Genomic DNA, 25,430 nt, shown 5'->3' with positions numbered 1-25,430 from the left:
GTCCTCAGGAATCCGGCACTGGGAGCGGTGCTGGGAGCGCTGCGGGCCGAGGAGCCGGGTGGGAGCGGAGGGGCACTGGGAAGGGAGGCGGTGATGAAGCGCGTCTGGCGAGCGTCTCCCAGCCCAGCCGCCCCGCCGGCCGTGGGGGGCGGGAGGAGGGAGCCGCACCGGCAAATCGGCCCGCCCCCCGCCCCTTCCCTCCCCCTCGGCTCCCGGGATCCGAGATGGTGCGCTGCAGCCGGCCGTGCGCCGCCGAGTGAGGGGCCAGCTCGCGGGAGCTGCAGGGGTGGCGGGGGCGAAGGTGGGGACCTGCACGCGGAGGGCGGGCGCAGCTCGCCGCGCCAGGCCGTGTCCCTGTCCGCGGCCGCCCTGCCACCCACCCCCGGTCCCCGCCGGCGGGAGCTCGGGGGCGCCAGGCGGCGGCGCGCTCCTGGCGGCTGCTGGCTGGATGCGGGACCGGCGCGGACCCGGCGGCGGACGGCGGCTCTGGACTCTGGGAAGCCGAGCGCGCTGGCATGGCCTCCAACTTTAACGACATCGTCAAGCAGGGCTACGTGAAAATCCGCAGCAGGAAGCTGGGGGTGAGTGGCTCGCTCGGCTTTCTCCTTCCCCTGCGCCCTCCCGGCTCGGGCCGGCGGAGCGGGGGGCGGGGAGCAGGGACTGGCGCGGGGACTCGGGCAGCGCCCGCAGACGGCTTGCTTGTTGCTGGGCGTCCCGGGCCGCACCTGCCTCGGGGGCTCTGCGTGCCGGGCTGAGGGCGCCGGGAGCGTTCCGGTCCCCATCTCCCTGTGCGCCAGGCTGCTTTGGACCCAGCCTGAGAAGTCAGGTAGACGAAAGGGGCTGTCAGATCCGCGAGGAATGTGCCCTAAGGACGGTTCATACACAGTGTGACCCACCGTGGTCTGTTCTCAAAAGTATGCGGGGGCTAGACCGACCCGCTGGTGCGCGTGTTTAGGGTCACCATTTTCTGGTTCCCGCTTGCCAAGCCCATTTCGAAATTCTCTCGATGCCCAGGCAGCACCGCGCGCCCCTGCCGCCGACTGCCAGCGACCTGAGTGCATCCTGAGTGGGTTTCCGTGGACTGGCTCCCTGGCCATGTGTGCGCCCGGACAGGTGCACCTGCGCCCGGGCGCGGGCAGGTGTGTGCTCGCAGCCGCTGGCACTGGAGCCTTCACGACCACAAAGTTCACGGAGACCTTTGCATAGTTTTGTTTTGTTTTTTTTTTTTGAAAGATGCTCTCTGCCTGCCAAGGGCAGAAACAATGTAAACCCCAGGGGGTTGGAACTTCTCTAGCGACTAGACGAGGAGGTAAGAAGGACTCGTGCGTGGTCGTGGAGGACCTGGGGTGTGGACAGGAGGGGGCAGCAGAGGAGGGGCAGCACCTCAGCTGAGAGCTGCCCAGTCTTGGGGGACGTGGGAAGGGGTGGCAGCCACTGGCACGAGGTTCCGGGGAACCACAGGGTAGAGGTGGGCACTGGATCCCTGCCCGGGCTGGCTGGTCCGGGGCAGGAAGATAAACGCCAGCTGTGGGAGAAGAGTGCCCGTTTTTTTTTTTGATTCCTGGGATATCGGTCTCCCTCCCTGTTCTCAAAGTTCCTGTTCCGAAAGCTCCGGAATTTGGGGGCAACGCGGGCTTGGACGAGAACATTCCTTACCTTCCCATCTGAACGGAGGAATACTACAATCGGGGAAAGGGAAAAGGAGGGAGAGCCTCATTCATTTGATCACAAATTAAAAAATGAGAGAGATGAATATAGCTTTAGAGAATTGAACTAAGGTGGGGCAAAGTCCCTAAAAGAGGAAGGAACCCCAGACACCCCAAAGGAGTCGCTTCGTGGGGAGTGGGTGGGTGGTGGGCTCGCGTGTTGGAGGCAGGGGGAAGCCGACTCCCTTTTTGTGCTGCCCCTTCTGGGTTTCACGTTCGAGATGCAGATTGCCCCCCAGGGACCCAAGAGACCCATTACGGAACTTTGGCAGACCTGGAGAAGAGGGGGGTGTACGAAGCCCCTCCCCTCAGCCTGGCGCGGGGGTGGGGGGGAGGGGCAGACCCTCAGCGGGGGTTCAGGAGCTGCTCTCGGGTGGAAGAGTGCGCCTCCTTCTCTTCCCCGGAGATAAGACAGAAGCCACGCGAGAAGCTGCAGTGGTCCAGGCGGGAGGCCGACGGCTGCTCAGATCTATCCCCCGCACACAGCCAACATCCGAGGAAGGGGGTGCGGAGCTAGAACCGGAGGCGAGAGCCGTTTCAAGAACTTGACCTTTGAAGCCCTTCCTTCTCCCACGTGGTGCTTATTCATCATTCTTGCTCTCCCGTCTTCTTGGAATCTCAGTGGTGTCTGACGCCTCAAATGTCATAAGGTCCTGGATGATTTAAGTCCCCTGGGGACGTGTGTGTGCGCTCCCGCGGAGTCACCGTGCATGTGAGAATGAGACCGAGGCATGCAACAGCGCGGAGAACTCTCCTCCCCGCGCACCTGGCCTGGGGGTCTGTACAGGGGCTGAGCGTTCCTGGATTACATACGAGAAAAGCAAATGTGCAACCTAATTAAAAGATAGGATCCAGGGGAAGAACCCCGAACGCTTCCTGGGTAACCATGGCATTAGCAGCCTCTGAAACGCCCTTTCCGAGTTCCATTCCCCCTCAAGATGTGTGGGGATGTGTGGGGTTTCCCTTTTCAAAGCTGCTCTTCCAGGCACGCGGTTGAGAGTCATGCCTTTGTGATGTGCAGCCTCCTGGAAAACAATAAAAGCGTTTTTGTGCACAGAGGAATTACTTTGGTGTTCCATTCGTACTTGAGAAATGTGAACTTCACCGAGGTTGGTATTGAAACAGTTTGTTGTTTTGTTGTTGTTTTAATCTTCAAATATTAAACTCGACTAACCTTGACTCTTTTGGAGAATAGTATTTATTAAAAAAAAACTTTAGAGATGATTCTGTTCAGAATATTCGAGCGTCCACAAGGGTGAATCGGAATGACAGGACTTCAAACACATGTTTCTGTGAAGCTTGATAAGTGGGTCCCACGTGATAAGAAAACTCTAAGCAAATATTGTTGCCTTAAAAATGAGAAGGTACAGCCATATCCGAAATCATAGAAATAGGAATTATATAAACATTTCATTTTCATAAGAAATACATATTACTAATTTTATGGACTCAGAACTGTGGACTTCCCCAAATAAACTATTTTTAACTCAAACGATACACCATGATTCTTCTATGGTTCATGTTCAAAACGGAACTTCAAAATTAAATACTAATGAAATAGGTACAGGCATGTGATTCCTTAAGGGCGTGTGCTTTCAGATACCCAGTTTAATGGGACTGAAAAGGACCCAAGTAGGAGGCCAGTCGAACCCGAGACCGTTAGGACGTGAAAACAGTTGGAGAGGAAATGTTGTCATGTACCTTCACTCCTCACAAGTCAGTGCTGAGTGTTGTCCGGAATGAGGCCACAGCCGACCCTTACCCAGGAGCCTCCGGGGTGAAGTGTCTTCCCCGATATTCTAGTGCTAACTGCTGAGCGCGGCCTCTCAGCTGGCAATCCCGGCAAAGTAGAAGTGTTAAACCTTGTTTTGAATGTTTGCTTTGAAATTTGTCTTAACTGGTTAATCAGCTTTTTGTCCTTTAAGAAAATAACGTTGAGGAAAAAAAAATGTTCCCGAATTTTATTCTTGTCCTTTAGAAATGTTGATTGAATCGTTAAATGTTTAAAGGTATCAAATCATGAAAAGCATTGTAGAATGACATAACTCTTACAATCATTTCTGTAAATTCTGTATTCATTCTTTCCTTATAACATACTCCTCTTTCCATGAGTACAGGGTGGGGCTAAAGTAGGCTTACAGTTGTGAGTATGGGAACACAGAGTTTATTCTTGCATAATTGTTTATTAATTAGTGTATTATTTTCCATGCGGACAGCTGCAAACCTCCTGTTGCCTCTCCTGGGATGCAACACACCTGGCTCATGGTAGACCCCGCCCTTTGACCTACTGATACTGGTATTTCTAAACAGCAGACACTGACGCGACTTGCCACAATGAAGGGACATCAGTAGTTTGGGAGTATTTTATACTTGATGTCACCTCTTTGGGACACCACTTCTTTGCTTTGGGCAAACTACTTTGTCGGGTTTTGCATTTGATACAGTCAAGGGGCAAAGGTGCAGTCAGATTCTAATCCAGAGCAGTTGCTTGAGCAAAGGGGTTTTAGAGGTATTTGATGGGCAAATGACGTGCCCAGCTGGATGGGCGTGAGGCCGCGGGAACCAGAGGGGAGGTTGCCAGGGTGTCACGCACAGGCAGCCCCTCCAGGGAGGTGCCAGGTTGCTGTGCTTCCTCACCTGGGCCCCGGGACCTCCTTGTCTGTGCCAGACTCGCTCTTTGCTGTCAATCTTTAAAAAGTCACCTTAATTTGCGAGAGATACCAGAAGCACAGGTAATATGACCTAGAAAACACTCCACTTCTGGACCTTGCATTGTGCAGGGCCTGGCACAAATATGGCCCTTTTTTATTGCAATATCTTTTATTACAAAATCATAGGCATGCAATTCTGTAACATCGCAATTTCACCCTCAAGCATACCATGTGACATTTTAGGTGAAGTGTTCAAATTAAAACTATAAATTATTACACCCATATCATTATCCTACCAACCACCCTCAAGCAGGCATAACTTCTGCCGGATTCTCGCCAATTTCCAGCCTTAAATAAACTTCCTGTGCTTCTAATGCCTCTGTTACATGTGCTGGGGGGGCAAGGCCCCCTGCACTGTGCCTCGCCCCCTTTCTCACCCTGCCTTTCACTGACTCCCCTCCTCTTCCCACTCTCCCCATCCCCACCATTGCCACGGTTCTCCCAATCTCTTTTTCACTTCCTGTCCTCTCTCCCTTGCGATTCTTATTTAGTCCTGAGCGCTACAGCTTTATCCCCACATCTCCAAAGACTTCTCTAAAGTAGCTATTTTAAACTTTCTTCTCACTTCCAGTCTCCCATATGTGCATGCCCAAATTTCCGAGAAACTCCTCCTGCTTGGTACCTGTAGTGCACTTCAGACCAATGAATGAGTCCAAATAGAACACACTCTTCTTCCCAAACTAGCCACTCTGCCACAGACGAACATGTGTAGGTAGATGCTTCTATCAGCATTGCTCCTCTTCTAAACAGGATTCAGTTATCAGATCTCAGAGACCATACTGGATCTTTCCTTTCTCTGAGTCACGACACGCAACCAAATGCCACATCTCATTGGTGCCACCTGGGAGTGTCATCCGTGGCCTCTCTCCAGTTGAAATTTCTCTTCTATAACTTTAGGTTCAGCTGCTGATGGGACTTCCCAATGGTCTTTTTTTACTGCCTGCCTGCTCGATTACCTTTGTAGTCCTGCCAGAGTAATTTTCCTAAATTTCAGTTTGGAACATATAATTCCCCCTCTTAAGTTTTCCCATGGTTTCTCATTACCTAGAGTAATAATTAAACTTAAACTTGTAATTCAGAGCTATCCACAATACCTACCATTGTTTCATTTAGCGATCTAAAAATTATGTGATATCCCAAGCACACTGGAAATGACACAGGCTCATATTACAAACTACCCATATTTTACCAGTGTTATCACCGTGCCTTTTTCTGATTTAAATTTTTAAGATAGAAAAATGCCGAGTTGAAGACCCATTTGAATCCCTTGCCATTTAGCACACTCCACAGTTGTATTCAGTGTTTCTCTGTTCCCGTACAGACCCAGTTTGCCCATGCCCATGGTTGCATTGCCTTGTGTGGCATGAAAAAACCCATACTTCCTCTGTTGATGGACATCTATAAGGTTTTTCTGTTTGTGTTTCAACAAATACATGTACATGATTCTCTTTGATCACATGTATCCAGGGTATGTGATGTGGATAAAAGTAGAGTTGTTGGTTTTTAAAACATGTACGTTTTAACTTTACTAGAAGTTTTCAGATTTCTCACAAGTAATTGTTCTCATGGATAAGCCCAGAAGCAATGATATGAGAGAACTTCCTTTATCATATCCTAAGCTGTAATTGACGTTGCTGTATTTCTTTAAATTATAAAATATTTCAGGCATACAGGGAATATAAAACTTCATTAAAATAATATTTTGCTACATTTGCTTTAGATTTAAAAGTATATTATAAAATGGATAAACCTGAGGCCCTTATACATCCCAATACAGTAACTTCAGAAGTAAACTTGTACTTGTAAATCTATGCATACAGTTTTTCTATATTTATTACATTTTTATATTTATTTCATATATGCTCTTGTTTCATATAGTTTCGACTTTATATAATCGGAATCATATAGTATGACTTCCCGACACACATTTGGTTATGTGTTTGAGATTTAGTCATTTTGATAGATCAAGTTCTAGTTCATTCATTTGATTTCTGTGCGCTTTTTCTTTGTATACATACTCCACAGTGTGTATTTCCTGGTGCGAATGTGCAAGAGGTCCTTCGGGGTCTGTGCTCAGTGATGGATTTGCTGGGCACGGGCAGGTCCATGCTCACTCACTTCTGTGCTTCCCCACGGGGCCCCCTCACTCCGCTTGCTCCCCAGCGCCTGGTGGGGTGAGGCATTTTCCTACCGTGGATAAATGCGTGTTTCAAAGTTGTGCTTCCCTGCAGTATGAACATGTGTCCATATGTTTATCGACACATTGATTTCCCAGGTTTGTGAGTTATCTCTTCAGTTTCGCAGCCCATCTTTCTGTGTGACGTGAATGTGCGAGAGGTGTGCCTCCTTTTTGAGCACTGTGCTCTTGCCGTTACAAACTACACAGCGACCTACACCTGTGCTGTGGCTTGTCTTTAATTTCCTTATGGCCTCCTGGGTCTTGCTGATAGTTTAAGTTTTAGTGAAATCCACTTATTTTCTTTGTGGCTTATACTTTTGGTCTTATTTAAAAAGTCATTCTTCACTGTAACGTAAAATTGCTATTTTCTATTTGATTCTGTTGTTTTCATGCAAGTCTGTATACACTTAAATTTTTAATCTACCTATAATTAATTCTTATTTTTAGATTTCAGTTTGGAATCTCTTCGTGTCCATATGGAATAGCAGTTTTCCATGTCCATTTGTTAAATGTGCTTATCCGTGAGCTTGGTAACCGAATCCTACTTATTCATGTTTTCCAATTTGTGCCTCCAAAAGTTTGTTTATGTATTCTTACGTACTTCATGGTTTTTTGTTGTTGTCTGAATCATTTCTTTTGTTTTAAGTGAGATTATCTCATTGATCACTGCTGGTTTATACAAAAGCGGTCGTTCTTTTCCCAGTTGGTATCTAACAGTGATTCGCTCATCAGACGTTCACCACCTGGGGGACCCTCCTGTGCACAGGCACCGTGTAGGTGGCCGGGACATGTCAAGGCAGAGAACGTGACTTTTAAGCTCTAGGAGCATGTAATGTAAGGGATCAACAAAGCAAACGGACAGGCTTTCCACGTGCCTTTTACAAGGGAAGATGGTGAGATGAGTAGAAGGTGACGCTTAAACTGAGAACCAAGAAGGCTCCCCAAACATGGAGGCCTTTGAGTTAGTTCTGGGGAGGAGGCGGAGCTCGTGAGGTGGGTGTGGGAGAGGTACTGGGCAGGTAACTAGAGTGACCTGGACAGGTAAATAGAATAATTTCCTGGGCAGGACAAAGGGACCATGGATAGTCTTCATTTGTTTTGTTTTACTGCGTGTATTAAAAATAGCGACTGCATTTAAGCATTGTTTCTTCAAAGCCACAGCCATTAAATCATAGGAATCTATTAATGTACATATAAATTATAATAACCAAAGAAAAGGAAACAAAAAGGAATCTGTAAATATATTACAATTAAACACATAAATATTCCATAATAAGGATAAATTCAGTGAAACTTTTCTCAAAAAATTACTACACTAAACCAGTTCAGTGTTGAAATTCTGAAGTGGTTTAAAAGACCCCAAATCTATTGATAAACTGAAGAGTGAAAATGACTTTCAGGTGATTGTTTAATAGGTATGCACATTTCTGTATTTAAACTAGATTTCAATATGTAAAATTAATCCTGTTGACAGTTTAGTTAATTAAATAGTCACTACAGGCCACAGGAATACATTTGTTGGTGCTGATACCTAGACATTAGAGTTCAGAGTTTATATGTTTAAACTCTCCCTCAAAAAGAGGAAAATGCAAATTATTAATGGAAGAAAATAAAATGTTATTTAAAGCATCTATTAATACAATTTTCACATGTTCATTAGAAAACACTTATTTGTGCAGTGCGTGAAAGATAGCAGATGAATTAAGCCAAAGAGTAGCTCCCCGATTAAAGATAAAGTGAGCGTGCCTGATACTTTCCGGCCAAATAAAGGTTATTAAATCAAGGCTCTGAGGCTGTGGGGATGTCTGCTGGACCTCGGAAAGCAGTTATTTACTTGCTTTAATGGTTTTGATTATTGCCAAGTCATGGAAGCGGCAGCTTGCAGAAAGAGCGCTGTCAGTGAAATCACGGACTCTGCCTTCTACTCGAGTCGTTTTAGTCAAAGACCTTGACTGTGTGTGTGTGTGTTCGAATGGGTTTGAATCTACTTTGTCCATGTTCATACAATCTGAATTTACTTGAAAAATGAAGTAGAACTCATCCCACTTTCCTAGGGGACCTACTAGCTCTGTATTTGTTAATGCTCACTGGCCACTACTATTTCTTGGAGGACAGGTAATAATAATAATACTCTCTTAAAAAGCAGGCTTCCATGTTCCTTCCTGAATTTTTCTTTTTGAGATCCAGTGAAATGTTTTTTAAAATTATTATTTACTTTAGTGGCAAAAAATAATAGTTTTGACTTCAGGGAAGCTTTCTCAAAGATATTTCGCAAGAACCCCTGTCTAGCCCATTGCAGTAGAACTGGCAGGGGAAGTTAAAGGTGACTTTTAAGTGAACAACATTTTATTTTTTTTAATTGCATCTCATTTTGTAAGTTAACTAGAATGTAATAAAATATGTTAAACCAAAATAGCAGCCAAAAATCACCCCAGATAATGCTAAATGGCATACCCATCCAGGCCCAGTGCTGGACTTGACACTGTAGTGTAGCCGCCTTAGCCCCAAGGGGTCCCGCTGCGGATCTCAGAGTAGGATCCCGTGACGCTTGGTGCGCGGGGTTTGGAGGCTTTTCTCTGTGTCTTATGCGCACACAGTGGAGAAGACGACACACAGACCCTCCTTCCTTTTTAAAGACCTGGGTATATAACTAGTTTGGAAAGAAAGGTGGCGTGCTTCCTCTCGGGAACTATTTAAATGTATAGTCACTTACAGGACACTGACGTCACCAGCAAGAGCACAAGTAGGGGGTGAACGGCAAGAATTTCCCATTTGGGATTGTGTCGCATATTTTCCTAAGTATTTTCTGACCTCAGACGTTCTATATCCTGTCAAGTGCGCCGAAGCAAGGGGGATGTCGGAAGCCCACGGGGTGCACCCTCTGTGCAGCCGCAAATACAGCAAGGTTTCTCATGTATACACCTGATTTTTCCACCGGGGCTGTCCCATTTCTTATCGCGTTGTGCCTTTTAACTGTTTCTTACCGACTTTGGTTCTTTTCTGAGCATAAGTACGTGAGGATGCCTCTGATTCGACGGGGGAGTTGGGGGGGATCTTGGAATGCTGGTGGAGGGGTGGGGACAAGGTTCGTAGCCAGGGGGAGCTGTGCTGGGAGCCTGTTTCCAGTTTTTCACTCATTCCACAGCGACCTGTTGACCTCTAGCCCTCCCGGCGTCTTCATTGTTAATGTTTCTGCCAGGTGACCCCACGTGATCTTGGATGAACTGCTTAAACACATTGAACTTAAACTAATTCTCCCCTTTGCAATGGTGAAGAGGCTCAAAAGAAAGGAAAGGAGACCGCAGATGCGCACAAGGGGGCATGCACAAATGCCCACTGGGAGGCCTACTGGGGTTGCCTTGGCAGGTACCTGTACGAGGGACTGGCACAGGGAGATGCCAGAGCTCTCGGGCTGGAGCTATGGCTGCAGCCTGCCCCTCAGGGACCTCAGGGACCTCTGATACTGGGAGGGCCCTAGAGAGGTGTCACGAATTGGGGCAAGGAGGCCAGCCTTCCCATCCCATGTGCCAGTCATAGCCTCAGGGTGACCCCCTCCAATTCATGATCCAATTGTGTTTAAGTCCATGCCGTCATCGATCTATCAAATAGTCATTCATCTGCTGGAGACAGACAGAGGAGACACGGATCCTTCCATTAAGGAATCACATGGAACCGGTGGGGATGGTCTAGTAGCTACTAATTTCTGTGGAATCTTAGCAAGCTCATGATAAAACAGAGATATGTTTTGGGCTCATGAAAGCACAGAGCAGGGCATTTCCACTAGAGAGTGGACACAGGGTGGGAAAGGACGCATGTGGGATGTGGATGCCGCACTGAGGCTTTGATTCAGTAAGTAGATGGACGAAGGAGTGGTAAGAAGCTCAAGTTGCAGAATAACATTAAATATTCTCTTTGCAGCCCTGGCTGGCGTAGCTCAGTGGATTGAGCGCAGGCTGCGAACCAAAGTGTCGCAGGTTCGATTCCCAGCCAGGGCACATGCCTGGGTTGCAGGCCATGACCCCCAGCAACCACACAGTGATGTTTCTCTCTCTCTCTCTTTCTCCCTCCCTTCTTTCTCTAAAAATAAATAAATAAAATCTTTATAAAAAGATTAAAGTGAGAAGACTTTAAAAAAATATTCTCTTTGCACTTTAATGAATCTGTTCAAATTATTGTATTTGCTTATTTCTTGCCTAAAATATTTTTTATTTTTAAGAATCTATATAATTTGCACACAATTTAAAGTGAGCATTTCCCCTCTCTTTTTTGGTTTCATCCCTCTGAGGTTTATCTACCCTTTCTCTTTGTTTTTCATCAGAGATGTAAAGGAAATGTTTAGGATAAGTTAGCATCATATTTCTTCACTCTCTGCCATAAAAGTAGATAAAGTTAGCACACATAAATTTTCTTCTTTCTGATTTTTGCATCCTATTCTAACTTATCAGGGCCTTTTAGATCTATAGTCTGTCTTACAGAGTTCTTATAAGTTTTAAAACCTCTATGTTTGTATTCATAGTATGTTATTAGGTATTATATAGCTCTATATAGTTCTATATTTAAATCTACGTGATATTCACATCACAGCCTCTCCATTCCTGAGCCTTTATTTTGACACATATACGGGTCAGTCGGCTGTCACCAGTAGATGGTCGTTTTCAGGAAGACAGGGCGAGTCGCCGTGAGTAAATTCTCTTATGCACTGCGTATGTGGGAGTGTGCGCCTGGAACTTTTACACTTGAAAGAGAACTTGATCCCAACTGTAAGACATTCGGGAAAAGGCACACATCAAGGAGACAGTAAAACGATCAGCGGTCTCCAGGGCTCTAGGGCAGCGAAACTGCTCGTTGCTGTTATGATGATGCATTCACGTCATCACACATGGTTCGAAACCATAGAATGCACAACACTAGACGGACCTTAACGACAACCATGGGCTTTGCACAAAGTAGAGGACTTGAGCTTGAGTATGTTTCTTGGGTTACTGTTTTTTTTTTCAGCATTTTATTTTATTTTTAATTTAATTTTTAATTTTTATTTTTATTTCTATTTTTATTGTTGTTCAAGTACAGGTTTCTGCCTTCCCCCCTTCCCAGCCCATCCCCCAGCCCTCCCCCCCCCTCCCGTTTTCATCGAGACCCTTCTAGCATTGGCTCTCCCTGTGGAGAATTTTGGTTCGTCGGTCGTTTCGCTTTTCAACACAAACTGCTCCTTCTTCTTGGGTTTCCATTCTTATCGAACAATACGCTTTGTTTCTCTTGACTCTGGAAAACCCCAAATGTGAGACTGGGAAAGATGGACTCTGTTGGAAGTCCTTCCCTTTGAAGCGGGGAACCAGTGTGCGTGCAGGGTGCAGATGAGGCTTTGCTGCACGTCCCGAGGGGCAGGGAGACTCGGGAGCTCTGGAAGCACCCAGACCCCGCTCTTGCATGCCCGAAGGCTAATTTGAAAATCCCTTCCCTGCCTTAAGCATTTGAATTACAATAGAAGACAGAAACATGCTACCGTTAAACTTTTCAAAATGATTCTACATACCTCCTTTTTTCCTGGCAAATTTTGTGTTTTTAAAATTCATATTAAATCACTCCTAATAGTCCACGAAGAAAAATTACCCTTATTTCAATACCCAATGATATTAAAGTAACATTTCATGGCAGGTATTATTATAATACTGTTACTCTCAAAAACAGAGTCACAGTATGACAAATTACTGTAACAGGGCTTACTTTTTGAAATTCTGTAGTTGTTCCTCTTCTGTCCATTGTATCGTCTTGTGATAGGTATTTTGAAGACACTGGAAGACCAGAGAAAATACATTTAATATGTCATCTCTCTATATAACATCAATTGGTGTGCAATTTACTCGGAATGGTTTTGAACAGCATTTCTTACAAAGAGAACATTTTAAAACCACCCCAAGCTTACCCCCCATGACTCATTCAAGCATGGGTAGCCTGGATAACTTGAATTCACAAGTTATTTCTGAATCAGAGGATTCTGTTCTTTGGCCCACCAGAACACGCACGGGGCGATGTAGCAGTGAATGTAGATACAAATCGGTTATTCTTTTTTATAATGGAAACATCAATGGCCGGGGGACGTACACACGCCTCGTGCACTGAGCAGCCGGCGCAGGTGAGGAGCACTCCGGGCCCTGTGATACACAGAGAGGGCGCAGGTGGGAACGCAGCACCGGCATGCGCCCCGTGCTCGGAGCGCCTTCAGAAAGACACAACAAAGCATTTTTGATGCTGAGAGAAAAGGACAAATCATTCTAGCTGGAAGGAGGGCAGAGTTCAGAAAAATACTTTAGAAAGGAGATAACGTTTAAGCCGAGGATTAAAATAGGGTTACCCTGGGGTACGCGCAGATGGGGGAAGAGAACAACATAAAGGATTCAGAAGATTTGGATAATCCTAAATGGTGTACACACTCTGCATAATTAATCAGTCTTTCTTTTACCTTGTGGCTTATTAGAACTTTTTTAAAAATTCACCATTAATGTTGCTTTGGACTTGTTTTATCCTCTTTCCTTAAAATAGAGTACATTTGTTCATCTTACGGATGCTTACAAATCACCTGTTAGGCGCTTTTAGTTTTTAGCTGTCTTCAAGGATTCTGAATATTCTTGGCAAGTTAATTTTCAGCAGTAGAAATTTAATTTCTTCTGATACTTGTTTACATGCGGATTATTGTCTTAAAAAGTACTTCTATTTTCTCCTCATAGCAAATATCATGGTCTGTAATTATATAGAAAGAATATATATTTTCTTAGTGTTTCTCTCACCTACCAGCTAAGCTCCCTGAGGTTAGGGACCACCTCCATTGTCCTCATTACGTTCTCATAACGCAGGATGCCCCGTGACAGGTGCTCCGTAAGTATTCACTCAATCCATACACTAATCAATGGAGTACAAAGGTTTCTTCACACTGATTTTGTCTAAAACTGATGATGATGACTCAGTTCTTCTCGTTTGGTATAAAGAGAGTCCATAGTGGGTGGTCTATCTCACAACAAATGTTAGGAGATTCAGGGTCTGAATTTAAAAACTAGAAGCTGTAGATTTCTGAAAATGATTTTTCCATGTTGACTTTTAAAATCTCTATATTTATGGAAAGATTCTAGAGTCTGAACATGAACATGGATTGCATAGCTGTGAAACCAGGGCTCCTGTCTCAGCAAGCAAGACGGAGCCCTTAGGAGACCTGACGAGGACGCCGTGGCTCAGCAGCTCGGTGCACAGATGCCACAGCAAGCCCGTCTCGGGTCAACACCTCGCTCCGCCCTGGCACTTCCTGGCCGTGGTGGACATTCATTCACCTGCTCTTTGTTCTCCACCTTTCTCCTCTGCAAAGTGGTGTTGGGGTGGACACTAAATCAGTTGCATCATTTGGAAAAGTGCTGCAAGCCCAGTGCAATCACAGGGTGTGTCATTGTGATATGACTATGGGGACCAGGGGCCCCCACGCTCCTGGCCGCAGCTGCTTAGGGCAGAAGCTACTCCTTCTACGCCGGAGAGATCTGACGTCCTATCTGCTTTGTGGATGCCTCTGCCCATAAGAGAATAATTGTTGGAGTGCCATAGGGGTTCTACTTGCTTCCAAACTCCATCAGGCGACCTGATGGTGCTGTAGATAAAGTCTAAATGCAACGTGGCCTTCAGACGGTGCGGGACCTGCCTCTGCCCGTCCAGCGTTTCCCTGTGCACCATACTTGCTGGGCACGTGGGCCTGCCTGCTGTTGACCGCGTCTTCTTGTTGCTCCCTGCACATAGACCTGCAGTATTCTTTTTAAAGATTTACTTACTTATTTTTAGACAGAGGAAGGGAGGGAGACTGAGAGGGAAAGAAACATCAATGTGTGGTTGCCCCTCGCACCCAAGCATGTGCCCTGCCTGAGAATCGAACCGGCAGCCCTTTGGTTCACAGGCCAGCACGTATTCCACTCAGCCACACCAGCCAGGGCTAGACCTGTGGTATTCTTCCCACGGCATTTGCCAGTTTAAATTCCCAGGTGTCACCTCCGCTGGAGACGGTGACCTAAGTCCAGGGTAGAGCTTTGTAGTGAATTTTAAAATCGGGAACTGAGTCCTCCAACATTCTTCTTTATCGTGATTATTTTGGCTCTTTGGGGTTACTGACAATGCCATTTTGAGTTCTGAGTTATATAAATTTTTGCAAAAGGCCAATGGGATTTTGATAGGAATTTCAATGACTACGTAGATCACTTGCTAGAGCTGATGAACGTGAGATGCCTGTGCATTTATTTAGGTCTTTAGTTAATTTTGGAATATTTGATAGTTTAAATTTACTAGTCTTCCACTCGGGTAACATTTATTTCAAAGTATGATATCTTTGACACTATTATAAATGGAATTGTTTTCTGGATTTCATTTCAGATTATTAATTGCCAGGTTGTAGGAATCCATCTGAGTTTTTATGCTGATCTTGTATTTGTTCTGTCGCTTTGCTGAATTCATTTATTAGCTCTAACAGGTATTGTGTGTGTGTGTGTTTTTTTTAGAATTTTTAGATCAGGCCTCCTGCAAATATACTTTTGCTTCATTGTTTTTAAATTTGGATGCCTTTGATTTTTTTATTATCAATTAGTTCTGTCTAGACCTCCTAGTAAAATGGAGAACACCAGCTGCCAAAGTGCTCACCCTCGTCTTGCTTCTGCTCTTGGAGTGAAATTCAGCCTTGCACCATGGAGTGTAGTGTTAACTCTGCATTTCTCACAGATTCCGTTCACTAGGATGAGGAATTTCCTTCCATTTCTAGTTCATGGCATGTTTTTATTATGACAGAGTTTCGGATTTCGTCAAATGCTTTTCTGCAGTTGAGATGACCAGGTGACACGGACTTTTTTCTCCAACATATTCTGGTGTATTACTTCGATCCATTTTCATATGTGGAACCACACTTGCATCCCTGAGGTAAATCCCACTTAGTCATGGTGTATAATTTTTTAATGATGCCGGATTCAGTTTGCTAGTATTTTATTGAAGATTTTTACAACCACTTTCATAGGGAGTATTGTCTGCAGTATTCTGGTGCTTTCTCTTGTTGGCGCTGGAATCAAGGTAATTCCTTCTTAATTGAATGAGTAAGGTGTGCTCCCTCCTCCTTTGCTATTGTTTGGAAGAGTTGGAAAAGGATTGGTGCTAATTCCTGTTTGAGAATATTGTGTCGTTCAAAACTATCTGATTCTGGGCGTTTTTTAAGGGTGGAGGTTGATTACTGATTCAATCTTTTAAACTATTATAAATTTACTTGCATTTTCTATTCCTTTTTTGGTTTGGTAGTTTATGTCTTTAAGAGTTGTCTGTTTTGTGTAGGACTTCTAATTTTTAGCATACATTTTTATCATTATCTCTTCCAATCCTTATTTCTATAAATGGTGCAGTAATCTCCCCACTCTCATTTCTGATTTTAGTAATCGGAATCTTTTTGCTTTCCTTCTTGGACAGTATAGCTGAAGCTTGTCAATTTTTCCTCTTGTTTTCAAATACTCTGCTTTAGGTTTTATTGATTCTCTTTGTTGTTTTCCTGTTCTCTATTTCATTGATCTCCGCTCTACTCTTCATGATGTCCTTATCCCCCCCCCCCCCCATACTTCAGTACTTAGCCAGCCTGGCGACAGCTCCGCCCCAGCCTCCCCGTGGTGCTTGCAGGGACCCCGGAGGTGAGGTGAGAGAGCCGTGAGTGCTTGGATGAGGCTTAGCTTTTTGAAGAGCAGGTTCACAGCCCTGGGCACGTGGCTGGTCTTCCCGGCTGCCCAGCACACACACATCTTCTAGAAGCTCGTATTGTTCCAAAATGTCTCTTTTCTCAGCCTCTTCTTCCCTGGCTTTCTGGTCTCTTGCTGGTCCTGTTTGTCCTCGCCCAGGCTTCGGTGGCCAACACTTCTGCCTTGAAATGCTTTTGGAAAGTGCTGCCTTATCCCCCTGGGAATGCTCTGACTCAGATGAACTGACCAGAAGCCCTCACGCCGGTCATCCAGGGACCTCTCAGACAAGTCAAAGAGACACCATCAGGGTGCTTCGAGAACAACGCCCATGGGGTGCCCTCTGGCCCCAGGAGCCTGGGCTGCTGTTTCCCTGGCCACCGCTGACCTGGCGAGTGGGAGTGGTCCCGCTGGCGATTGCAAACGCCGCGGCGTCTCTCAGGGCAATGCAACGTCTTCTTCCTTCAGAAAGCTTTCCCTGGTGGTGCTAAGTGTGAGGCACAATCCGGAATTCTGCGGACGTTAACTCTGCCAGCTTTCCTGATTTTTAGTGGCTTTTGTGCTAAGATGGGGGCCCTGAGTCCCCCACACTGCCATTTCGGTGATGTCACTCCATCTTGGTCGCCGATAGTGGATGGCTCACACCAGTCTTGACTTTTAATGGGAACTTATTAAATGTAGTTTTAAGTACTGGGTAATCAGGAAATGTGTTATCTTTTAAATCAAGTATTAGGGACAACGAAAAGTGGCATACTTAATGTGTTCAGCAACTGCTGATGAAGTGGCTTTTATATCAATGACCACATTTTTTCAAAGTAGAATACTGGAGACAACTGTATTTGAACAATAATAAAAATGATTTAAAAAAAAGCATAGATTATAGTAAAATGTAGTGAAATAATAGGAATAAAAATTAAAAATAACCAAATAAAAACATTGCAACTAAAATAAAAGGAGAATATTGCAAAATACAGACTATATATTAGGGTAATCAAATAAATAGTCACTCAACCCTGGACCCTTTGAGAGTACAAAAGGCAGTTGGGAGCTCAGGATTACAGTGTACCTGGACCATATTGACTCCCCAGCACGTGTGATTATTCTAATTTAACCTTCCTTTCCAGTGAATGATGAACCGGACTCATAGTCTGTAACTGTGGTTTGTAATTGTTAGTCTCTGATGTCCTCCTATAGGTGTGTAAAGGGCTTGTTGTTAAAGAGTTGGGTAAAAGATGAGCCTGTAATACATTTATGAACAGTAGTTCCCATTCATTTGGGAATCGTTAATAATAATTATTATTAACTAATAATAATTTATGGCAGATATTACCTTAGACACCTTTGCATCACTGCTGTAAAAGTGTAATTTAATGTGCAGTGTGAGGAATTAAGTGCTTTTAATCTTTAGTTTTGAATCCACTTTTACTAATGTTTGTGTATGGTATCAGATGAGAGCTCATTCTTTTACATGTGACTGTCCAGGCATCCTGTGTCATGGAGCGTTTAAGTGTCCATGCTACCCCAAGCAATCTACAGATTCAGTGCAATCTTTATTGAGATCCCGAAGACAATTTTTACAGAAATGAAAAAAAAAACAATTCTATACTTAATGTGGAATCACAGAAGGCCACAGATACACATAGTCACATCAGTCCTGAGAAACAAGAACAGAGCTGGAGGCATAACGCTTCCTGATTTCAAAATACGTTTTAAGGCTACAGTCACTGAAGCAGTATGGTACCGGCAAAAGCCATCCTGTTGACCAGTGGAACAGAATAGGCAGCCCAGAAGTAAATCCACATCATGCAGTCAATTCATCTTCAGCCAGGATGTCAAGAGCACACAATAACCAGAAAAATAGCCTTTTCAACCAATGGCGTTGTGGAAACGAGTAGGTAAGCTTCCAGCAGTAATCACGGGATTCCAGCAATGCTAGAATTCCATTCTTGCTGGATAAAAAGTCACTTGGCCTTTTCATGGCAGCTTTGCCACATTGAGGGTCTGTAAATTAATTTCATGTGTGTATTCGTTTCAATATATAAAGTGAACATGGCTTGAACTGTTTTCAAAAGAAATATGCATCCATATATGATATGTTGATGTGTTTTGTATATTAATATGTTATTTGCATATGGATGAATAATTCATAGCACAAAATATCTCAGTGTGGTTTTTTTCCATGTGCTTTCTCTTTTTTTGGCATATGGGGCATATTTGTTAGAATCGTGTAGAATCACAATTGTGTGCTGGGAGATACGTGATGAGTATGGAGGGTCATGTACGTATGGAGATATGAAGGTAGACCCAGAGGGACTCGGGACTTTAACCGACAGCAGATGAGGAGCACAGAACACGTTGGGGGTAAATGCCACAGAATAAAATGTAAAATATTGGCAGTCCCTCTTTTCCCGCAAAATTACCTGCAGCTGTATTGGCAAAGGACTTGTCATTTATATTCAAAAAGCTAAATTATAGGCAATTTGAACTCATTTATCTTTTTTAAATTCAATGCAAATAATGACAACATTAATCTTTTTTTCCTTCCAAAGAATGAACAACTCGTTTGAAATGCCAATTCTCCTAGAGATTTCCATGACTATAGTGTATCCAGATTAAAAACCAGAATTTAATGGGGAGATTAAGGACTCTAAATTTGTTTGAAGTAGAAGAAACACAGGTTTCAAATTTGTTTCTCCATACAAAAATAATTATTATTCAAACATTACAGAAGACCCACATCTACCACATCAAGATGTGTGTTTTAAAAACGTGTAGAAACTTAGTTTTTATTCAGAAACACATTTCAAAAACAAATTCTTTTGTAATATTTTCACTATAATCCCAATTCAATAAAGTCAACTGTAGTAACACCTAAAATGTGCTTTTCGTACATCCTAGGACTCAACAGTCTTTCTGAAAGGTTGGTACTATTTCTCATTTCACACCTACTGCCTAAGTTTCTTCTTGTCCTCCTTATTGGCCCTCATGTTTTATCGGTGGGTGACACCAAACACCAGTAATAATGGATGGCCAACCTTGACCAATGCCGTCACACGTGTCAATGTTCTCTGCATTTTACTTTTTGATAATTTAACATCTATCTGTCTGGATAGCTGAGGAAAGTCAGGCATCTGGCGAGTGACTGGTACATCCTGAAACAAGGTTAAAGGCCAGCCAGCCTCATCTCCAGAACCCAGGCTCTGAGCATGCTCCTCACAGCCTTTGGTGATGGTTGTCTTCTGTGTCTGTATTTAGTTCCCCACGACTAAGCTTCTGCCATCATTGTTAGCACCCGCCTGCCACTGAGCTCGGTGAATCCCGGTCCATAACTCACATTCAGGAAGACAGCTCAGCAGGAGCTGGGAGAGCAACACATTCGTTACATCTGGCACTTGGTTTCAATGTCCATAATCGATCTGATTTCTATTAGAGAGTCTAACAGTGTTTTGGTGTTGTTGTCTATGGATAAAAGTCATGAAATAAAGAAGCTGCTTTCCTATTCATGCGTTGTGTGTCAAAACAACTTTTTCTTATTTCTTTAGTATCATTTGTGTATTCTTTTAAAAATTCAATTGATAATTAACTTCTCTCATATTCATCTTGATATTTAAGTTGTCCCCGAGGTGGCCTCTGAGAGCCTGTCCCGGCAAAGTTCTGTGTGTCCTCTTCACACGCCCACCAGCTTTCAACCAGTTCCTTACTTTCTGGAACAATATGTAGGTGTGTTGCGGAGAGGAGAAAACTTCTCTTCCAAAGAGTGAGCAATAAAAATGCACAAAGAGTGGTAGAAATAGAAAGAAAAGTATTCTTTTATAATCACTAAAGTAATCATTGAATCACTCCGGCCTCATTGATCACTGAGTAATAACAGCAAAAAGAAGATTCACAACTTAAAAGATAAAACTTGTGACCATGTATGGGCCCAGTGAGATTACTAGATCCTGATATGATGCCAAGCAAGGAGGTACGCATGCGAATAACAATATAACATATCAAAAATGTAACAGTTTAATAATATAATGAATATGCTAATAGTATAGCATATTATACATTAATAATAATTAGATACCAATAATATTGTTGATGCAAGTGAAGCTGTGACTCTGTGCTTTCTATAAAGCTACTGGATGGGCTTGGCCAATGCGTTTGTACTTAAATATGTTCATGTTTCTACATACACATTACATACTGTGACATAGTAATTAAATACGAAGTCATTCGCACCCTTCCGTGGGCAGGAAAGAAATCGTGTCAAACTCATAGACAGTGAAGAAACTGTGTAGCAAGCTCCTTGGCCACTTGAGAAGTTTACATTAACTGACACTACTGTGAATTCACTACTTTCCCACTAAGCTACCGAATCTACTGGTTTTCAACCTGTGCAGAACTGGTAAGATAGTGGCATCTAACCTCAACTAAGTGTATTTTCTTCTTCCCATGTTTCATAACCGTTGTTTTCAAAATCTGCTTCTGTCTTTCTGGAAGTTTCCTCTCAAGCCGGGCCATGGGCTTCTGCTTCTCATTTAGGCCTTTCAACCTGTCTCATTTGTGTGTGTCACTGTGTGTGTGTGTGTGTGTGTGTGTGTGTGTGTGTTGGCACTTCCACTAGCCATAAGATCCGTGAAAGCAAGCCTCCTGTGTATTTCTCACTGTGTGCTCTCAAGGTCTAGCACAGGTCTCAGCAGAGAGAGGTAATTCATGAACCGTTTATAAAATAAGATGTTAGTCTTGTGACGTAGAGGGGTGGGTGTGTTCTCAAACCTCCCCGTGGGCTGCAAGGGTCAAGACATTTACAAAATGTATCCTCAAACATCACCTTCCCATGAATATTTTGTTTACATTATTGCTTCTTTCCATTTCCATATTAAAAATTCTAAATGTCACGGGTATTTAAAGGTATATTTAGTCAACACGTTATTATAAATGATAGAAAGGCCCTGTCTAATTATGTGCTAGGTTTTGGGTCTTTATTTTGCTAAAAGCTTTGGTGAATTGCTTTGGCTAAAAAAAATGTTTTTATAGAGCAATCATGAAGGGTATTAACTGATTAATCCTTTTGCTAGAAAACTGTGAAACCCTCCACTCTGAGCAGAGTTCAACAAATCCAGATTAATAGCATTTTAAGCCCTGGAGAGAGGGCTTCTTTGGGGAGCTTGAGCATTTTTTTAACTCTATGGCCAACTAAGTTGAGCCATTAAGGACTGTCCTGCCTTTGAAATTGCCTGAGCCGGGAGGGTGGCTGGCAGGTCTACCTGTCTTTCATTCCTTTCATCCGTAACTTCTCTTCATCCTGTAACGTGGAAGTTAGTCTTCGACTGAGCACGGACCATCCACATTGCCACGCACACCCGCCCTGCTTTCCTTCTCCTAAGATTTCCTTAACACGGAGCATTTGGAGATGGACAGCAGCATTGATAGGATGGCTACGTATTGTTTGGCTCCTTCCTGTAGGAACGTATTCAGTTACTGAAACACAGAACTGTTGTCATCAAACTCACAGACATTTAGCTTACGCCTAAGTTAAGACACTTGATAAAGAAGTCCACGGAACACTTTCCACTTCCACGGGCTGCATGGAATAAGCTTTTTCCCCGTCTTGTGTGTACGCTCTAACCTTCACTGTGCTCTCGCTCTCATGCAGATTTCACGCCGCTCTGCCTGTGCCATCGACACAGTGCTTAGTGCCCCACTGGCATCAAATAAAGCTTCAACCGGAATCGTTGCAGTTGGGCTGCTTTTGTTGGGGAATAATCTTTACTATTGACTTTTGTCAATATTGTGTTACTTAACTCACTTCCCCCTGCGTTAATAGCATTCTGAACTCTGGACCTAACAGCGTAGTAAAGATCTGGGCCATCTAAAGATTTGGCAATTTTTTTAAGTGCACAGTAAGTCCTGGGCTTCCAATGTAATTGGAAATTGTAGCGCGATTAATGAGGATAATACCCAAACAGCATGCTTGTTGTTTCCGTAAACATGTTAGCTTAATGATAGACTCGTATCTGAAAAAGAAATGATCTCATCAATGTGAATTCCAGTAATTTGTCACAGATCCTGATGCGGGAGTGACATTTTCCAAAACGGGAGATTGTATGTGAGACATGCACTGCCGGGGAGGGCGTATGTGTATTTCTGTCGCTTACATTTGCTATTATGACCCGTTTTTGAATTCTTGCAGGGGAAACCTCTTCCCTGAGTTGTCTATATCTTTACCTTGACACATGCTGACAGTTCGGTGACATTTGTCTTTTTTTAAAAAAGAAGATGGGACTTTATATTAGATTATAAGAACTGGAAGTTAATACGGAGTGGCATTTTTATTCCATCATCTCCAGTCCAAGACGCAGGTGTTCGGTGAAGAGTTCTGCTGTGAGAAATGACTGAGGCAGGGTGACCGACGAGGTAATGCGGGTACACAGTCTGTGAAACGCTGCAGCTGCACCTCCCTGGGTGTCTTCCATTGGTTGACAGAGTTTTCGCCATTTGGGTTCATTGTGGTGAGCAGAGGCAGCCTGCATTGATTACCAATGTAAGCTATGAGATGTCTTCAGAGACGTGTAACGTCTTACATAGAGTTAATCGGGACCTGAAGAACCTGCTTCCAAGAACAACGAAAACAAGAACTACCTCTATTTTTAATTTTCAAATCACACTTTTTAAAGTAAATGCTCTTCAAGTGTACTTCAAATGAACTTTTATTTCAAATTATTTAATTCCCTGTAGCATCTTTATATAACTTAATTGGCTATTAAGTGTTTTTGTTTACAAACAAAGTTAAACTTTACTTCATTCAATATGGTTCCATGTTTTAAAGTCTATAATTTGCTGAACCCGAATATGGGGAAAAAGATTGTAAACTCACACATACACACACACACACACACACACACATGCACACACACAAATTAGTTCACTGATTTGACTGTATGGGCTTTTGCGTTCTATCCTGGCCTGGAGGACTTTTAGATTTCTATTAATAGTTGTCATTGAAAGCAGATATTGATGAATTATGTGTCTTTATTGTAGACAGAAAAACACTGAATTTACTTTTGCATTTTTGTGATGGCATTGTAAAAGAATGAGCCAATTTTTTTAAAGATTTTATTTATTTATTTTTAGAGAGGGAAGGGAGGGAGATAGAGAGAGAGAGAGAAACAACAATGTGCGGTTGCTGGGGGTTATGGCCTGCAACCCAGACATGTACCCTGGCTGGGAATCGAACCTGGGACACTTTGGTTCCCAGCCCACACTCAATCCACTGAGCTACACCAGCCAGGGCTAGAATAAGCCAAATTTTTAATAAGAGTGTTCTACTATTCCTTAAATTTAAGTATAATATATAATTGTATGTATTTCCTGGCCTTCAAAAGGTTTTCCAAACAAACAAACAATATAGGAAGAATGAAAGAGACTCTTCAACATATTGGGTGATTAATCACATGTGTAATACAGGGTGAGGCAGAAGCAGGTTTATAGTTCTGGGTATGCAAAACAAAAGTTACTCTTATATTACTTTTATTTATTATTGTATTATTTTCCATACAACTATAGACAAAGATGCCAAATATGAGAGAGAGGAAGAGAGGGAGAGGGGGAGGGGAGAAGGAAGGAAGGAGAGAAGGGCCCTCTCTCCGTCTGTAATGAAGTAAGATTTTCTGATGAATAAGGTGTTGATCCAAGTTCCCTTCCAATTGATACTGGGGGAAATTAGGATCCCCTGCTCTCTCTTTTCCCCTCCCCATCCCCCCTTCCCTTCTTTCCTTGAATAGAAAGGAGAAAAGACGAGGAAGGCACTCCTCGCCAGGATGGGTGATGACATCAGAGAGACATGACTAGTTGTAACCTCGCCGTGTGCAGGGGGGAGGGGAAGGACCCGTCCGTCCTGTGCGCACGTGTGATCCGGCAGACTATCTTACTGAATAATGTTATAAAGCAGAGGTGGGTGTAGTCGGTGTTTGGAAGGATGATGAGAGTGCACCACCCTCTGTACCAGTTGCGGGAAGAGGCCTGTGGCAGCCTCGGTGATTCCAGATTGCTGATAGTTCACACCTAAGATCCGAGGACCATTTTTAAAGGACACGCATGCACGGAACTTTTTCAAAAGCAATATTTAACACACAAAAAAACATTGGCAATGAACCAAGTGAGACTTTGTCCTGAATCAGGCAGTGAAGTGATCCTGTTCTAGTCATTAAAACACAAGTGTTTTCAAACACCATCTCACAGTTTTTCAAGGAAATGCAGTTTTCTTCCCTGGTCCATATCAGCACGTCTGTATCTGACTCACTGTATACATTAATACTTTGGGATGCGTTTTCTATAAAGCTATCTAGATATTATCAAGTCACTTACTTTCTTACATCGCTTATGTAATAAAACTGGTACTGGATATATATATCCTTGTGTATACCACCAGATAAACACCAGGCAGAATCAACCCCCAAGTGTGTAAATATGCAGTCTTCTGTGCCATTGGGTGGGAATTATTTCTCTGAGGCACACCTTAACTTCTGGTCTCAGTATTTACAATTATTATTACTATTGCGATGTCTGTATTTGCACTGAGAGGTGACACAGTTAGTTACCCAAAGGATTTAAAGAGACATGCTAGCTCCCTGATCGGTACTGGGAGTTACAGGGCAGAAAGACAGCTTACAGTTTCAAAAAGCAGAATTCCATGCAATGGGCAGTGATTTAACTTCCAAGTCATTCTGTTACATTTTCAAGTGAAATGAAAACTCTATTTGCCTTTTGCTGTGTGCCTCATTGTTCATCATTTATTCTCCTTAGGTGATGGTCATGGTTCATGTGCCACTCCTGGCTCATCTCGTAGACACAGTTGCCATTATGTGCTGGTGGCAATTTGATAATTTTCATTACGACAGAATTGCTTCCCTTGTACATGATGAAGGAGGGTTCCGCATTTCAGGAAGCAAGTTATGCATGCTTATTTAACAAAGAGAAACGTGTCTCTGAGTACATTCTTCCGTTAAGTTCTGGTCCACTTTGAATTTCAGACTCAGTTCACCTCAACACATCAGTAACACACCCAACACATCTCATTGTCTGGGGTGCACCAGGTCCTCTGACAGGAGAGGGGCGCTGTGTG

General features: G+C 43.6%; 1 protein-coding gene across 1 annotated transcript in view; it reads left to right on the top strand.

Annotated features, from left to right (window-relative positions):
* The first annotated feature begins 240 nt into the window (after nt 1–240).
* Nucleotides 241–25,430, top strand: part of DOK6 (docking protein 6) — a 248,658-nt gene continuing 223,468 nt past the window's right edge. The window contains exon 1 of the mRNA XM_028524496.2: nt 241–581. Coding sequence (XP_028380297.1) covers nt 516–581 — 66 coding nt within the window. The 5' untranslated portion in view covers nt 241–515. The remainder of the gene's footprint in view (nt 582–25,430) is intronic.

The sequence above is a fragment of the Phyllostomus discolor genome, chromosome 9 (genome assembly GCF_004126475.2).
Source record: "Phyllostomus discolor isolate MPI-MPIP mPhyDis1 chromosome 9, mPhyDis1.pri.v3, whole genome shotgun sequence".
NCBI classification, from domain to species: Eukaryota; Metazoa; Chordata; class Mammalia; order Chiroptera; family Phyllostomidae; genus Phyllostomus; species Phyllostomus discolor.
The sequence above is the reverse complement of the archived record's forward strand: the minus strand, read 5'-3'. Positions and strand labels throughout refer to the sequence as shown.